This window comes from Lotus japonicus, chromosome 4, assembly GCF_012489685.1.
Source record: "Lotus japonicus ecotype B-129 chromosome 4, LjGifu_v1.2".
NCBI classification, from domain to species: Eukaryota; Viridiplantae; Streptophyta; class Magnoliopsida; order Fabales; family Fabaceae; genus Lotus; species Lotus japonicus.
In genome coordinates, this window is record NC_080044.1 from 46,953,021 (window position 1) to 46,971,516 (window position 18,496).

General features: G+C 33.5%; 1 protein-coding gene and 1 long non-coding RNA gene across 5 annotated transcripts; both read left to right on the forward strand.

Moving 5' to 3' along the window:
• The first annotated feature begins 3,432 nt into the window (after window positions 1-3,432).
• On the forward strand, window positions 3,433-7,665 carry LOC130716090 (WAT1-related protein At5g47470-like). Its single transcript, XM_057566280.1, has 7 exons — window positions 3,433-4,012; window positions 4,098-4,163; window positions 5,191-5,304; window positions 5,615-5,864; window positions 5,954-6,115; window positions 6,855-7,006; window positions 7,367-7,665. Exons 1-7 carry the CDS (start codon window positions 3,810-3,812, stop codon window positions 7,476-7,478), a joined length of 1,059 nt encoding a protein of 352 aa, XP_057422263.1. The 5' UTR covers window positions 3,433-3,809; the 3' UTR covers window positions 7,479-7,665.
• Window positions 7,666-10,548: 2,883 nt separating this feature from the next.
• On the forward strand, window positions 10,549-12,979 carry LOC130713845 (uncharacterized). Of its 4 annotated transcripts, XR_009011052.1 has the most exons (4): window positions 10,683-10,994; window positions 11,132-11,226; window positions 12,397-12,453; window positions 12,579-12,979. It is a non-coding gene; the product is annotated as an uncharacterized LOC130713845 (long non-coding RNA). The 4 variants fall into 4 exon arrangements; XR_009011050.1 differs by lacking the exons at window positions 12,397-12,453; window positions 12,579-12,979 and adding an exon at window positions 10,549-10,660 and having other exon boundaries at window positions 10,766-10,994; window positions 11,132-12,390; XR_009011051.1 differs by lacking the exons at window positions 12,397-12,453; window positions 12,579-12,979 and adding an exon at window positions 10,599-10,665 and having other exon boundaries at window positions 10,766-10,994; window positions 11,132-12,390.
• The last annotated feature ends 5,517 nt before the right edge of the window (window positions 12,980-18,496 follow it).

Consider the following 18,496-nt stretch of genomic DNA (forward strand, 5'->3'; position numbering starts at 1 on the left):
ATTACTAATGACAATTGACAACTGGTGTTATTGTGAGTAATGTATGAGAATGAAACTTTGTGTGTGTTGCATTAAAGCAATATTCATTGCTGCCTTATATAGGCAAGAATTACTCAATACTTCAGAATGAAGGAAAGTAACTTATTGTGCACAAGCAGGACGTGTTGTGAACAAGCAGGAGGTGTCGAGCTTGTAAGCAATCTTGCCTTTCCTAAGTCCCAAAGCCGGTGGTGTGCATGCAATAAGTTGGAGGTGTCTTGCTTGGAAACAATCACCTATTGCTTAGTCACTAAATGGTGGTCACCCAAGAACAACAAACTGGAGGTGGAGCTTGGAGACAATCATGCAAGAAGCATGAGGTGCAACATGCAAGAAGAAGGAGGTGTCATGCTAAGAAGTGTGGGAGAATTTAAAACCACAAATCTAACACCTAGCTTTGATCATCACCAGGAGTGTGGCATCAGCCAACTTGCAATTTGTCACGCATTTCAATAATCATATACACGTTGTGATACACAGCATGATTACACAAATTATAGATATAATTATTTTAAGGGCATGTGGTGGTTAGGATAAGATATGATATGTGAACAGGATATCAACAGGATAGGATAAGAGCAGGATAGACTCTTATCATATCCTGTATTTGAGGTGCACATGATAAGGACATGATATGATAAAGAAAAATGTATCAGATTTATATTTGAATAAAAAATACATTTAAAATTGATCATTCAATTAAATTTAATTTCTTTACATTTTCATGAATGAGTCTATATTTTAAAATAAATAAAATTAATTTAAATTTTATTAATTAGCCTATTTTATTGTTTTGAAGATGCCCTATATTTTAAATAAAATTATACAGTTAACCGATTGGTTTTCACTTAGTTGTGACACTTGATAATTAACAATAAAAGTTAACTAAATTAAGAATATTATTATTTCAAAAATACTTTATATTTGAATTATAAATTATTATATAAGTAGATAAGTAGTTTTAAATAATAGGAGATGAAAATAAAAAATTAATCTATTACTATTAAAAAATAAATATTTGTAATCAATGTTTTTCACTTAATTGTGACACGTGATAAACAATAAAAATTAACTAAATTAAAAATATTATTATTTAAAATACTTTATATTTAAATTATTATATAAGTAGATAAATAATTTTTAAATAATAGGATATGAAAATATTAAATTAGTCTATTATTATTATTAATAAATCAATATTTGTAAGTGAGTAGTCTATTTTACTATTTATGAATAATAATTTTATTTATTTTTTATTTTAGTTAAATTAATATTTTTATATTTATTAATTAATATTATTATAAATTATAAATTATATAATATTAAAATAAATTAATTTGGAGTTAGGATACTGAAAGAAAATATATAACTGGTATCCTATCCTGCTCTATCATAGCTCCCTTCTCATGATAACTTTTACACATGATTGACAGGATATGATAGGAGACAGGATAGTGTTATCATATCCTGCTGCGCAATAAACAACAGATAACAACATGATATGATTATTATCCTGTCCTATCCTATCCTGTCCTGGTCACCAAAACGGACCCTAAAAATGTAATAAATATCTAATATAACATGCAATATAGACATGAAATATAGTAGTTCCAAAATATGCACTTAAAGGGTGATAGTGTTGCGTTGGCAATAACAAAAAGTGGCTGGTGCATGTTCCCCATCTGTCAAAAGTGGCTCTTATATAGACATAAAATCTAATTCCAAGAATCTGAAACATTTATTAGCTCTTACAACCATGCCTTGTTAAGAGTTGGGCGAGTTTGGGGCAGGTTTGATATGAAACCCAACCTCTTCCCTGTGGAGTTTAGGAAAACCCGTGCAGAACTCATGTCCTCTTAAATTATTAAATTAATTATTTAATCTTTTTTTTGGGTAAATCATATTCAATTGTATATATTCAAAAAAATCATATAAAGAAGAAGTTTTAATTTAACAAATTTATAATATTAGACATCAAGAATTTTAAAAATATAAGAAATTTAAGAATAATTGAACAATATTTTTAAAATATTAATCATATTTTAAATAAATTATGTTAATTATTTTTACTCCTTCCATTCCTAATTATAAGAACCCTTCGAGAAATTTTGTGTCTCTTTATATAACGTCTCGTAGTATATTTAAATGAAAATCATTACTATTTTCCATATATAGCTTTGCATTTTTAAACTTTTATTATTGTGATTACTACTACTAGCTTGTAGTTAATTCTCTTCAACACGACTCAATAATTAAATAAAAGTAAATGTGAAAGATTAAATCAAATTTTTAAAAATTAATAAATTAACTAATCTCATTACATGTTTTTTAATATGTGTAAGTCTCAAGGAACTAGGAGCAGAGGGAGAATGTAGTAATTATATTGGACAAGTCCAAAATCGTCCATGTTCCCGCTTTCTACTCATTTTGACCGACTCCCGGGAGGTGTTTGTAAGAGAGGTATCTCAAAACATTTTCGAGAATGTGAGATTGAGACCGTTACATTTCCATGTTTGATACAAATTTTAAATTTCTTATTCCTATGTATGAAAGATTCCTAGGCATGTCAGCTACACATAATTTAATAAATTTATATTCTCATGAGAATTGAAGTTATTTTCAACTAACCTTCATTCCTCTAGATATTTTCTATTTTTATATTTTTTTATTAAACATTTTCAATAAGTTTCTGGGAATAATTTTCAATTTGTTTCCGATATAAAAAAAAAACCAAACATATTTTTCATTTTACCCGGAATAACTTTATTAGTAATGAGATTTAAAAAAAAAAACATTTATGAGACTATTTTTATAAACTTGTAAACATTGGGGTAATCCACTACAAGTTATATTTAATTTTCTTAATTTAAATTTAAAATTGAGTTTAATTTTAATATACTGACAGACAATGCAAAGATTTTACAATATCAACCAATCAGATTTTAATAATGTGTCATATTAATTTTAATTAAATTAAATAAAAAACATTTTCCCAAATATGATTAGTTTACAGTGTAATACAGTGCACTTTTTTCTCTTGATTGTAACAAACTTCTGCTTTTGCTGATAAATATACCAAACATTTCCTCTGATATGTCATCATTAAAATGTACATAAGATTCACATATTTTCTGCTATGGCTTTTTTACATTAAAGAAGTGAAAGTTGTTTGCAATTAATCCAAAACAGAATCCGCTTTTATTTTCCTATGTAACTAAAAACAAAAAATCCAAAACAGAATGGGATGCACAGTTAATCCTTCTCTATTTTTAATGAAAATTCTAGATTTAGATGTAGCCAAAATAATACATTTCATTGTTAACCATTTATGTTTAAGGAAAACAGTAAACAATTTCAATTTTCAAGTCAAATAGAGAAAGAGAAAGGTTTGGTAACAAATATCTCAATAGAGACAAAAGAAGTTTCATTTCCCTGTCAAAGCTGGGGAAGACTGGTAGAATATGAAACAACATGAACGGTGGTTCAGTTCTAACTCAAATTTCATAAACTTGCCAAATTCAAGAGGACCAGAGCAGTTACCACTTCTCATACCATATATAAATATAAATTAATATATAAAACAAAATACCCATTTTTCCACTCTTTTGTCCAAACTGGTTCATAAATGCAGCAAAGAGGGAATTGAAAAGGAAGGATTAACCATTAAGCAAAAGAGATTGAAGAGAGGATATATATAGTGTGTGATATATCCTCTCTTGAGAACAGAGAAGATTATATTTTGATTTGTTGAGAAGAAAAAAAAGGTGAAGATGGTGGTGGGTGTGGTGAATGGAAGAATGATGGAAGATATAGCAATAATTGGAGGGTTGATAGGGGTACAGGTTTTGTATGCAGGGAGTGCTATGCTTCTAGGTTATCTCATGTCTTTAGGCATCAAGTCTCTCACCATTGTCATTTTCACTTCCTTTGCTACATTCCTTCTTCTTCTTCCCTTTGCATTTTATTATGAAAGGTACTTTTTTTTTGTGCTACCTATTTTCTGTTCTGGGAATTTTGTTAAGATGAATTTCATGATGGTGTGGTTCTTTAATTTGCAGGAGCAAGTGGCCTAAGCAATTCAGCCTCAAGTTGCTTATACAGTTTATTGTCATTGCGCTTGCAAGGTGAGGAAACCTTTTTTTATGACCATGTTCTTAATCCTTTTATTTCAAATCGTTTGCAAGATCATGAAATTAGATAAATTCAATTCCGTTGTTTCAAATCCCTAATTTGTGTTTAATGCTTTCAATTACCAAAATTTGTTCTTTTTGGGTGCAAGTAGTTTATGTATTTGTAGAATATTGAGTTGAGTTCATCCCAGGAAATCATGCATGCAATCACCAGGGGGATAAGAGACTAATTTTAGGGAATTGTTGTTGAAGATGGATCATTTATTATGGATTTTAGGGAATGTTTGATCCCTATGATCTCTCTGAAGGTGAAGCGCCAAAATTACCCTTAATTACTCCTTATTAATACCGTCCTTTGTGCTAATCCCCTTATTAAAAGGAACGCTTATCTTATCATTTCTTTTTTCCGCTGCAATGGCTTTCCTTTTGGTGGGTACTACTATTGTAGGCATTTTAAGAGCAAAAAGACACATTGTTAGGAATTATTATTCGAACCACGTTTTAGCTCCCTGTCCCAACCTACATGCTTCTGGAAACTAATTTCTGGAAGTTTCTAGAAGTCAGGAAGCATGTGGCCGGGGCAGGGAGAGTTTCATGTGGTTCCAATAGTAATTTTCCACCTTTTTTATATAGAAACTATGTGGATCGTGGACTCATTTATGTTCTTAACAAAATGACAGAATCCAAACCCAATAAGTCAAACTGCTTACTGTCTTCAGGGAAGAAGTAGAAAAAGGTTCAAGAGAAAAGGATATATTTGGATTTGGAGTAACTTCATCCTAGTGGGCTTTAACATATATTTTTTAATTCTTCTGCTTTTCTTTTCTATTGCTTAGTTCAAATGCAGGTTATGGTTTCAGTCAAGTGAAATCTTGTGCAGTCAATAATTTATCCATAATCAATGTTTGTGGAGAAGAAACTAAAAAAGTTAAATTACACAACAATTCAACCTATAACTTTAATAGTCCTCACTATTAGTTATTCTGATACTTGCAAATATTTTTTGTTTCATGGTATGCAGTGTTGTGTTCCAGTCTTTATTCCTCAAAGGAATCAATCTAACCTCTCCAGCAATGGGAACTGCCATGCCAAACCTTGCCCCCGGCCTCATCTTCATCATCGCGTGGATTTTTAGGTAATATTATATATCTATGGCTTGAAAGTTTCAACATTTCTCTTCACACCAGGGCATAAAGGGTTTATTGCATAGGAAGATGAGCCTGTTATATATAATGAGACACTACTAGCATGTTTGGATGTAATTCTCTTTTACCAGAATCAATTCTTTCTTATCAATTGAAGAAGAGTTTCCAAACATGCACTACGTGACAATAGTGTATCTAAATTTAATTTAATTGTATGAAAATAGGTGCAAGGTTTTATATGTATGAAGTACTGTTATGCATAGCATTTTCCATGGTAATGAAAACTTTTATGCTAGGCAGGATGGAAAAAGTGGACTTAAGGTGCACATATAGCAGAGTGAAAATCATTGGCACATTGCTTTGTGTGGTGGGGGCTGTTGCAATGAGCATGATGCAGAGCCTCTCCACTTCTGTACCCATTAAAGAGGGAACAGTTACAGTTCAATTGGCATCTCCACCACCAGTTCTAACGTTTGACAGAGACAAGATTTTCGGTTGCATCTATCTCTTGGTTGCGATCATCATATTGTCAAGCAGCATTGTTCTGCAGGTAAAGTGGTAAACTACTTATATAATAGGAAAGAAGACACATATGTTATGTTAATTTTCATTGCTCAACAAGAATTGTGATTCTTTCAGGCTTTTACTCTTGGAGATTTTCCTGCTCCAATGTCCTTGTGTGTTATAACATCCTTTTTAGCGGGGTCACTGGCAGCAGTTGCTCAGCTCGTTGAAGATCATCAATTCAGTACTGGTTGGCCAATAGTGAGTGTTGGTGACATGGTTGGCTATGGTTTTCTGGTAATTTCAACTAGTATCCTTTTACCTATTGATTGTGTTTATTTGTTTTGACTGTCATATGATATGTACACTTCTAAGGAGCTACAATTTGTGTTTAATAGTATGTTTGGATCAATTCCTCTTTATTCCAGAATCAATTCTTAAAACCATGAGCTACTCACTCACACAAGTTTCTCCTCAGAATTAATTTTGGCTTTAGAATCAATTGTTCCAAACATGCACTAAACCTTATGTATGCAAATCTTTTATATTCTCATTGCATGGGACACACATTCAAAATTAGCAAATAAACTACCAGCATGTTTGGATCAGTCTCTCTTTCTTCAGAATCAATTATGACACCCAGAAGCTAGAGACAAAATCAATTCTATGAAGAAGCTTCCTTGAGTAGCATTGGAGTGCTAAAATTGATTTTGAGGAAAGACAAGCTGATCAAAACATGCAGGACTTCTCCTCATAATTATTTTAAAGTTAATAATCAATTCTAGAAGGATTTCCAAACATGCATTACATATTGTGGCTTATGAACAAACGTGATTTTGGTTCTAAACGCGGGGGACTGGGGGAGGCAGAGGTGCATCCAAATATGCACTATGTGCTAATTGTCATATAATGTGCACACTTTGGGACTTGGTTTAACATGTGCATTGTGTAATTTGGGTTTAAACCTTGTGTATGCAAATATTTTATATTCTCATTGGCACGTGTTGTTGGGAAATAAATGCACATATTCTGACAGTCAGGTGCAGTGTCTGGAATATGCTTAAGCTTCAATGGTTGGGCACTTGAGAAGAGAGGGCCAGTCTTGGTCTCCATGTTCAGCCCCATTGGCACAGTTTGCTCTGTTGTTTTCTCTGCTTTTACTATAGGAGACACCATTAACATTGGAAGGTAAGATTCTTAGCTATTGGTTTTTGAGTAAATAGTCATTTGGCCCTGATGGATTCGGTCAACTTAGTCCCAAAAAGATAAAAATAGCAAAATAGTCCACAAAAGATGAAATAACGATTAACTTAATTCTTAAAAAGTGAAAAATGATGATCAGTTTTAGTTTCTGAAAGACTAGATTGAAATTTAGTTTCATCAAGCAGTAACTATTTTGCCTATTTCCTTAGTAGGGGGATGAAAGTGACCGACCCTATATTTTATCAAGGACTATCCACTCATTCATTTTTCAAATCATATTCTAAAATGAAGTTTTTTTTACAACAAATAAAGCATCTAATTTGTTACCACAATACTACATTGCAGCTTTGCTGGTATGGTCCTCATGTTCACTGGGCTCTACTTTGTGCTTTGGGCCAAAGGGAAAGAAGGCTACTCAGACAGTGAGTTTGATGCAGAGAAACCTCTCTTAAGTTGATGTGTATTCTAATGTCCAAACTAGGAGTGTGTAATTAATATTAGCCATGAAGTAGATAGAATAGGAGAAGTTTATTACTTTAATACTTTAATTAATTAGGTTTCGGAACAAGGTACTTTGGTGTAAATATATAGTTTATGTGTTGTATTATATGTATGACTAGCCACTTATAGTTGCGTTTGATGCACATTCAGGTACTGCCATAACAAGAATTAAGCGTTGAGAAATCCAATCACAAACAAGACAATTATTCAATAGAATCACCAATTATATGAGGGAAAAATAGAATTGGAGCTACATTGTAACTAATCCTCCTGAAAGGTTATATAAATACATTATAATTATAATAATAAAATCAAAGAAAGAGATTAACTATTAAACTTCTACTAATCATACAATATATTTTTATAGTGGCAACTAGTCTTTTTGTTCATGCTTTTTAAGATTATATATATCTATACTAGATTTTACGTGAAGAATAAATAAATATATCTAGAAGATCAATCTGGAGACTTGAATAAATGCTCTCTTAGATTCTTTAGTTCACTGGTTTGAAATCTATGTTATTCTTCTATGCGTTTATAAGAGCTAAAACACACTGTTTTTGTCATTTAGTGTTCAGGATGAATCAAAGCAGGGTTGAGTTGTGTTTTTTGTCACTAAGTGTTAGAGCTGTTCAACAACCTGAATGAGATCCAAGCTGAAGAATGATGAACTCAAGTCACCCAGTGATAATTTAAATGCTGATTTTAACATGTGAACAAGAAGAAAAGAACAAGTTGTTTGTGGACAACCTGAGCGTTCCACACTCCGACGAGTATTGGTTCAAGTAAGAACAAGTAACAAATTGAGTAAAAAGTGAGAACAATGGAGATAAATTGCATAAAAACAAGTAAAAGAGTCTGTTTACTTGATACTATTAATAGCCATTGTCATATGCTCTAGACTTGAGCGTTTTCGAGTGTTTAAGTAAGTAGATGTCCAACATTAATTTTAAATTGAAAATTACTATATAGTGCTTAAAGAAAATAACTGCAACTAGATTCTATAGACGAAATTACAACTTAAAAGAAACTTTCTAATCTAATGTCAGGCCATACTTAACAATAGCACTGGAAAGTGGTAACTGCTCTTGGAACTGCCTTTGAACGTGGGCTGATGCCTTTTCAATCAGGTGCTTTGAAACTCTTCCAACATACCTTGATTTCGGATTAACTTGGAGCTTAACTTGGTCTTGAGGACTTTTATTTATTTGAACTGGTTCTATAGGCTTCCCTTTGATTTCATCAAAAAACTTATATCTTGAGTTAGTCTTCGAACTAGTCATGAAGGTTTGCATTTGAGCTCGTCATAGCCAGTGACATTTTGAGAGATATTTAGAGCTTGTGTTTCGAGTTAACTATGCAAGTTTATACCTGAGAGGAGCATGATCATGAATTTTTTTTTTAACCACATTAGATGAGGAGAGTGAAATGAAACCACATCTTTCACCAAAAACTCTAAGACAGTGAGTGTATGGATCATTTCACTTATAAACTATTCATTAATCTCCTCTTTTTTAATGCGGGACTTATTTATTTGTTTTTTTCTTATTAATCACACTTGAAGAATCCCAACATTGAGCTAATCTGGATGGTCAATATTTCAAGATGATCATAAGAATTCTCATTTGAATTGACACATTTGCAAGATTTTCTCCTATTTTGACCATTCATATCAAGTTTTTCACAATACTTAGCTTATTTTGAAACTTTAGTATTTAACATGTAGTCTATGTGAGACTCTTAGAGCTAACAAACACTACTCTCCTAAGTCCTAAAATGATTATGAAGTTTTTCAAAGGGGTAGTTTAGCTAGCAACGCAGGCTGAGTTTGTAAGAATAACTCTTGGGTTCAATAATTGCACAATACATTTAAAGGGAAAAGTCTTAACTAAATAGTCAGTATATGAAGAGTGACCCGTTACCCGGTGGTTTAAAAAAAGGACCGTGTGAGAAAGAATTGGCAAAAATTTTAAGTGTTGAATCAATATTATTTCAAAGCTCATAACAAAAGTCTCTTCAAAGTCTAATTGTCTCAATTATCAAAAGGAAGAAATGTCAATGGGTAATTATGACCCTATCCAATTTTTTTGCATTGAGGTATAGGGTATTACCCATTTACCCCCACTCCCCTCGGCCCACCCCTAAAAAAAGATAAAAGATGGCAGAAGTTCAGCCACTCTTCATGAATTGTTTTGTGTTGAATGCTGCCTAACTTTGTAATTAACGCCACCTCCTTGTCATTTACAAACTCACCTGTCACCAACAATTTGTTCACCAGTCTTAGAAAAACTAGCAATTCTGGTACAAGTTGCATTTTATCTGCTGTGCTGAATGCATTTGACCAAAATCTCATACCTCACTTTGTAGTTTGTAGTTAATTAATTTATTTTATATATTTCTATGCAACATCAAATTCTCTCTTACCCACCAACTTTCCATATCGTTTTCTATCTGTTTACATAACTTTTCAGAAGAAAAAGGATTACATAAAATAGGCTTAATTGCAACTTTGGTCCTTGACGTTTACCAATTTCACGATTTTAGTCTCCCACCTAATTTAATTACACATATGGTCCCTGACTTTGCTGGTTGTCTGTAACGTTGGTCCTGCCGTTTATTTGTTAACGGAGGAGGCTTACGTGGATGTCCAATTGGAGAGAGAAAGAAGGATTGAAGAGAGAGGGAAGCATGTGAGTTGCACGTGAGACCTGCAACGGTCATCTTCTACCCTCTTCCTCCTTAAAAAACAGAGCACCATGAGGAAGATGTTTCGAAGCTTCAGATTGAGCATAAAGGGAAGAGATAAAGAACGAACGAGTCCCTGGAGGCGAGGAAGAAGGTTGAATCAGTTGCTGGTCTCTTTCTCTCTCAAATTCGACTTCCACATCAGCTAAGTGACCATCCACATAAACCTTCTTCATTAACAAATAAACGGTAGGACCAACGTTGTAGACGACCAGCAAAGTCAGGGACCATCCGCATAATTAAATTAGGTGGGGGACTAAAATCATGAAATTAGTAAACGTCAGGGACCAAAGTTGCAATTAAGCCTATAAAATAAACACAATGATGGATCATTACATGCTTTGCTTCTTTCTATTTGGAGACAACTGTTCTTCTAAGTTCTAACCAGTAAATGTATGGTGAGCAATTTATTTTTCTAAAGAATTTTATTGTTGTTTACTTTTTGGGTTGTGTTTCCAAGCTAGTACGGTGCTAGGTGCTTATTTAGGTTGGTTACAGTTTCCAGCAGACAAGGGGAGCAAAAGGGAACGATCGACCCGTCTTGCATTGTAGGCCATTCTACAACCTTGACACATGTCTCTCAAGATTGGTCAATTGCACCAAAAGGGTGGTCCCTCATGATTATTCAGATGCAATGGCAAAAAGCAACCCCTCATCATGTCTTTCATAATATACTTGACTTGGAAGCCAAAAACAAGCATCTGATTATGGTGGTTAACATTTAAAGGTTAGTTGGGTCTTTTTCTGGACCAGACCAAGTTTCAGTTGCAGATATTTTCATTTTTCTAAACATGTCTTACCCGTGTAAACGGACGTTAGGATTCACTTTGAAACAAAATGTAAATGAAATTCTTCCTGATTTAGAGCAGAGAGATTCTCTATTCAATCGTGGTGGTGCACAATGATATAAAGGCCTAAAAGCACGGTGATTAATGAGATGAGAATCCACGGCAGGTGAGGTACGTGCAAAAGACACTCCAACCCTCAAATAAATCATAAATAAGAGAGAATTTTCTACAAGTCTTGCAGAGCAATATGAGAGCAATTACGATTAAAATGTCTAGCTTACAATGTTATCAAACTGTGTATATAAAGGACAGAGTGAAAAGTAATAGGAGTATTTACTCTTACCGGGTTGTTGTGTAGCTAACATTTGATGTATCAACCTTGCTTAGGCAATTTTTACCATAAATTCTATCAACATAGTGTTATATAAGCAAGTTGGTTTAGAAAGTGGGAGTTTTATTTTGCTCGTCTTGGCCAACCAGCTTAACGATCATTCTGTCGTGTAGTAATTTGGGCCAACATGACAGTGGGCTATATGGTCATTTTGGTTGACCACAAGAGAACTCTTTACATCAACTTTTCCTTAAAATAAAATTTGACATCCATAAACTACTCAAAGATGCTTCTTCTCATAATTGATTTTGGCTTTACAATCAATAATATAAATTAAAATGAAAGTTCGTTCACATTGCACTCAACCGATATCAACACGCATAGCCTCATAGCCGCATAACCATATAATGCCGTGCATTCATTTCGTCCCTCAAGTGTAGTCAAAGTTCTCAAGAATGTGCAAAATGGAAGAGCTGAAGTGCGAGAAAAGCTTAGTCAGGCCACCTCCTTTTAATTTTCAGTCACAGGCTCACAGCTACTACTCTGCCCTCAGAAGCCAGTAATAGTACTCTGCTTGCCAAAAGCAAAATCAACAATGGAGAAAAGAACAAAAGTTTTACTACTTTATGTTTGTTGTTGGGACAGCAATTACTATTTGTTATTCAATCTGGTTGCAGGAGTAATTTACCTAATTATTTATTTTCTGTCACAAGGCATGAATGATTTGGAGTACCATTTTGAAATTTGAACCTCTTTGTGGTTAACTCATATGGTAAAACTGGGATGCTATTTATCACTCTCACAGAATCTATAATGTGGTAAACCAACCACTCAGGAATGGATGTAGAATTTAATTGATGTGGTAACCTATATATAGTTTTTTCTTTGTGAAATTTTGTGCAAAAAGTTTTATATACACAACTAAATATGTGGTTATCATTTTACCACATCCATGCACACTTGAATTGCTTTATACATTAGTTACATTCTTGCTCTATCTTATATTGCAGTACTTTCCTTCATTCAGGAAGAGATTTTGTCAAGTTGAAGCTAATATTGAAGATTTTGTAAGAAAGAGTGATCCATTTATTTGAATTAGCCTTTAGGTTTGCTTAGTTAATGATCATTGCTTTAGTTAAAAGTTATGATCCTTATGTTAAGTACATTAACTTTTTGCTTTTGGCGTATGCAGGGATCCAATTATATCTTCTCCCGTATCGTTACATGCTTTGTTGAACTCAGAGAAAACATTTGACAAGTAAAACAAGTCATAGTGCATGTAAAGAGGCATGTCATAGCCATATATTTTAAGAATTGTCCTGCCCCATGGAGATGAGAATATGTTCCTAGAACTTTTTTCTTGATCTCTAAAAATGTGACTATTCTAGATTTAGACACGCCAAAGAATTTTTGTTGTTTAGAACTTTTCCATGGAGACAAAAATTTGTCTTCAAACCTTAGAAAACAGTTTAGTTTACTGTTAGAAAGTATATTAAAAAAAATTACATCCTAAAAAGTATCAAATATAAGGTTGAATAGCACTTTTAATTTGATCCTTATATCAGGCTCTTTGAGGAACCACATATATTTAGTTTTTACGATGGCATTGTTCTTTCAAAATTTGAACTACTTGATACTCTTGATTTTCTGTAGTGGTGCGTGGTTTTGATGAATCTTTTGACACGGTGGTGTGATGTAGTCACAACTAGAGACGGATTGAGCGCCTGATCACCTAGGGCAAATGCCCAAGCTCTAGCCAAAAAAAATTTTTTTTCTTTGGACCACATCATCTTTTGGGCCCAAAAAAAAATAAAAAAGGGCAAAATTTAAAGGTTGGGGTAAAATTGAGGGACTATTTTATAACAACAAATTTCCTACTCAAATTTTGCCCAGGTTTCACAAAATTTCTGGGTCCGCCTCTGGTCACAACAACAATGAGAGGTTCTTGTAAAGGCACTCCGACACTCAAATTAGTATGAGAGCGTTGAAGAGAAGCTTAATGTCGTAGAAGAGCAATGAAATAGCAAAATGAGTAATGTTTGTGTAAATGAACAACAAACATGTATTTAAAAGCATGGTGAGAGTAATACTTGAAGTGTTGAGCCTTAGTGAAAATGTTACATTTGACTTCCAAGACGATGACTGCTTGTAGGAAACCTTGTGATTAACTTATTAACTTGCCAGCTTGAATATGTCTGGCGGCTTGTTGGATGAGATAAACTCGCTTTTGGTCATCTCGATTGGCCAACATGGAGTCCACTCAACTGTGGATCCTTCGGATCGGACGCCTTGGACGGTATTGGGCTCAATATTCTTTTGACCCGAATGAAATATGAGTCCTCCAGTTTGACATGTAATGTCGAGTTTAACAAGTTTATGCTTTCCGAAATTTTCAAGATGCAATCAATATATGAACATTCCAAGATGAGAATCTTATTTAAAGTACTTAACAAACATGTACTATGGGTCAGTTGTTGGTTGAGATAAAATTCATTACTCTCTCCGTTCCTTTTTATAAGAACTAAACCAACATTGCACCCTCTTTAAGAAATATAGTTAAAGTAGTTGGTAACATTATATCAACTTTCCAAAATTACCCAAACCAACTTTCTTAATATTTATTCTTTATTTATGAGTTGCATAGTGGAAAGATAGAGAAAATTCAAGTAAATGAGGGTACGTTGCTATCAAAAAATAATTAATGCACTATAAAGTTTAAGTTGGTTCTTATAAAAAGGACCAAGCTTCACCCCTCATTTGGTTCTTATAAAAATGAACAGGGGGAGTAATTTTACTTGTTACTACTCGGTTCTTTTAAGCGTTTTGGAACTTGAAACATCACGATTAATGAACAATCATATGTTGTTATTATAATTTAATCAATCATAAAAGCATGTAATACAGTCGTGACTTTTCAACCTATACTCACTGAACTTACACCATCTACTTTGTCTGAGATGAAAGATTGCATTTCTTATATAAATCGTTTTCATACCTTCGTCTCTTCATTCCTTCGCTGAGATGAAAGACTATGTTCCTTAAGTGGATCGCTAATTATATGTCTTTCTTTCCAAGATGAAAGTCTATGTTCTAATGAATTGTTTATATATCTTTTTTGTTTAGATGAAAGACTGTTTCTTTAAAGGATCGCTTATATGTCTTTCTTACCGAAATGAAAAATTGTGTTTCTTAAATTAATTGCTTATATGTCTATCTCTCTTCGGGAAGTCGCCTGGACAAGGTTAAAACTGATCCTTGAAGTCGATTCTTTACAAGTCATCATGGGCAAAAGCTCAAATCGAGTCCTTTGAGATTTGAAACGAGATCACTTATCATATTGTCTTTGGAAAGTCATTACGAGGAGGCTAAAGTAAAGTAATCTTGATTGATCCCAATTCTTTGCTAATTACCCCGAACAAGGCTTAATATTAGTCCTTCTAATCTTTATTAGAACTTGAAAGATTCTCAAAATATAAAGTGCATAGAAATTTGAATGCTAGAAAGTAAAATTGACATATCAATGACTATAATTCCTAAGAGAAGCACTAACTACTACTTCCTCGCTCAGCTATTCTTCCTTTCTCTTTGAATTCGCTCGGCCGTGCATTTTTCCTTGTCACATCTTGTTCAACCACCAGACTAATATACATTATAGCACATTTGCTTCCCTATGATAGTATTTGGTCATATAAGAGAGAGTATTCTTTATAGAGATTAATTTCTATGCACCGACGGTGTAAAAAGTTTTACATCATCATTCAATCACAACCTTCTATTTTCTATTTTAGATATTATTAAATTCAAAATTAATTGTGAGAAAACAAAATGGAGGGATGTGATTGAATGATGGTGTAAAACTTATTTACACCGTCGGTGCATAGAAATTAATCTCTTCTTTATAATATTTAAAGTGAAAAACCATTGAAAGTTTTGAATTATAGAAACTCATAGAAAATTATATTGTTAATGATAGTATATCTCATGTTTTTAAGACAATGAACCTCTATATGTATTACAAAACCCATAAGTACATTCCCTCATTTGATCAATATAGGATCCTAGGCCTCATACCATATATATCTACTTATCTAGTGTTAGATCTAATATTCATGCATATATATTTTCAATGCGTAACAAACAAATTAAGTTTTTAGCATTAAGTACAGCTATACTCCTAGCATTAAATCAAACATTCAAGCACATGGTGTTTAATGTGCACCAAACATTTTGTTTATGTGATTGGACGGTTGATTTTTTTGCTTAATTCTCAAATTAGTCTCTCTTTTTGTCTTGCCGTTTGATCTAAGTTCCTCCCCAGAAAAACTTGTGCAAAAGGTCTTCATCAATGCAAAACGTATGAGTCAATCCTCGTCGGAGGGCGAGCTTTCTGAGTGGCAAATGAATGCTAATTTGACTTATCCACACCATTTTTAATTAATTTTAAATGATACATTAATTATTAATTTAATTAAATTAAATTTATTAATTAAAAAATCCTTAATTTCTAAAATATTAATCCTAAATAAACACTAAAAAAAATTTACATGAGGATCATCAACCAACAATCTCTAAATTCCTAGCAACCTTCCTGAATCTCACCCCAAACCCAACTTCTTCACGTCTCCAAACCCAGCTCCAGATTCAGGAACAAACCCATAAACCCATCCGTAGCTAGTGAGCCAAAAGCAAGAACTTCAAATCATAATTTCTCTTGATGAAAAGAATCTGAATACCAAAAGAACACATTAAAAGAACTGAAATCAAAACCATAATTCATTCCAAAGCCAAATTTCATTTCAAAACCATATATGAATACAAAAAAAACTTTACAGAACTCAATTAACCAACAAATAAAAAAAGATGAAATGGAAATACAATCACATCTAGGAGGAGGAGGACATCCCTTCTAAAAAAATTCAATATTTTCTTGGATATTGTGCAATAAACACCTTCGATTGTGCCATGTTGTGTTGCCTTTATTCTTCTTCCTCACCCTCTTCTCCTTCTCCTTCTCCCATGAACTCAAATCCACACCCAGAACGACCTCTTGAAGCCATGTCAGCAACAAACAAGCCACAACAACCACCCGAGCCCAAACTGAAGCAAGACCCAGTCGTAATCGAACCCAAAACAGGCCAGATCAAGCCGAATCGGTTGTAGGTGGTGGTGGAGTTGAGGTTGTAAGACCAAGATTTGGTTCTGTGTATATCTCTAGGTTTTTATGATAACAAGTATATATTTTGAGTATGAATAACTTTGGTACTCTAACGCTTGTATTTTATGTACTTGAAAAACAGGTTCTGATTCTGATTGAATTTGGTATTCATCAGAAGTCAAAGACCAAAGTGTTGACCAACAAATCGCTTCTGCACTTACTACGTTCTGATGAACGGTAGTTTACTGCTTCAGATGTTTTGAAGATAAAAGCTCTGATGTGGATTCTGAAGAATCAAGTGCTGAAGACCAGAAGTTCTGAAGTGAACGGTCAAAGACTCTAAAGACTTGAAGATTCTGAGGACCCAAAGAAAACTGGCTCTGAAGACCAAGTGCTTCTATTCTGAAGACTAGAAGTTCTGAAAGGAACGGTCCAGAAGCTGAAGACTTGAAGTTCTGAAGATCCAAGCATCCTCGTGACTCTGACTAGAAGCTTCACAAGTTCACATTTAAAGTGCACCTCTAAAGATCATAAGCCAACAGTAAAGGACAAAGGGTCACTATCAATTAGTACAATCGCAGTGTACTATCCTGACTAGTCTACCTACGAGGATCAGCCATTGTACGTTCTGGAAATTCTAGAAGTACCCTCCAACGGATAGAATTTCACAACGAAAATATCACTTTGTGCTTGGAGTATTTAAAGGCTGAAGAAAGGAAGAAAAAGCCAAGACACTGAATTGCAATACAACTCTCATTCAAGCGATAAACCTTAGCAATCTTTTTCTTCATTGTTCTTACTTTGTTTACACTCTTGATTGTATTTATTTAAGTGACCGGTTAAGTCAGTAGCCTTGAGAAGACTAAGAATTGTGTGTCTTAGTGTTTGCTAGTTCTTAGGATTATTAGTCACTGAGCAAGGTGTGCTAGTGCAGTTGTAACATTCTTTGATTAGTGGATTACCTTCATTCGATGAAGGAAGAAATCACCTTAACGAAGAAATCACATTATTTGTTCAAGTGAACCAGAATAAAATCCTTGTGTGTTTCTCTCTTTACTCTTTACTCTTTTCTCTTCTACCTTTGAAATCGAGATACTTTAGTGAACTTAAAAAGAAACCATTTTTACTGCAAAACCCTATTCAAACCCCCTTTTCTAGTGTTTTTCGTACCTTCAGGGGTTCCGGTTGCAAGTTTTCATGGGGTTTTGGTTGGAGGTAGGAGTGGGGGTTGCAGGTGGTGGTGGGGTTTTCATGGGTCCTTTGATGATGATGAAGAAGAAGAGTAAGAAAATGAAGGAGGAGATGAATTTCTGAATTCTACAAGAATTGAGAAATTAGGTTTTGAGAAGATGAAAGGAGGAGAAGTGGAGAACGACCGGAGGAGGAGATGAATTTTCATGTTTTCCATCGACCCTAATTATTTGGGAAATTAGGTTAAATAATTAATTCTGGGTTTTTAATTTATTAATTTTCCTAATGTGTAATTTTTTTTATTTCACGTAGGACTCATTAATACAGTTATCATGCCATTTCATCACTCGCCAGAGCTCCGGGCTCCGGTGAGGACTGGCTCCATACGTTTTGTATTGATGAGAACCTTTTGCACAAATTTTTCCGAAGAAAGACTTAGATCAGACGGCGAGACAAAGACAAAGACATTATAAGAACCAAATGAGAGGTGCACCTTGATCCTTTTTATAAGAATTAAATTGGAATTTGTGGTGCATTAATTATTTTTGTACAAGAATGCCTTTATTTAATTGAATTTTCTATCTCTTTCCACTTCTCATAGCATTAATGAAGCATAGAAAGTAAGAATAATGAGTGAAGGACAACTTTGTTAAATTGATATAAATTGAGAACAAATTGAATGCAATCACCTAAATTAATTAAATTTCTTAAAGTGTGTGAAGTGATTGCTTGATTCTTAAGAGCATCTCCAATGAGAGTGTCTC

Bases quoted from the DNA above. Each gene is read 5' to 3' on its own strand.
- LOC130716090 (XM_057566280.1), top strand. From the start codon at position 3,810: ATGGTGGTGGGTGTGGTGAATGGAAGAATGATGGAAGATATAGCAATA. The intron at 5,865-5,953 runs GTAAAGTGGTAA...TGATTCTTTCAG, and splicing joins CAAGCAGCATTGTTCTGCAG to GCTTTTACTCTTGGAGATTT. The intron at 7,007-7,366 runs GTAAGATTCTTA...ACTACATTGCAG, and splicing joins GACACCATTAACATTGGAAG to CTTTGCTGGTATGGTCCTCA.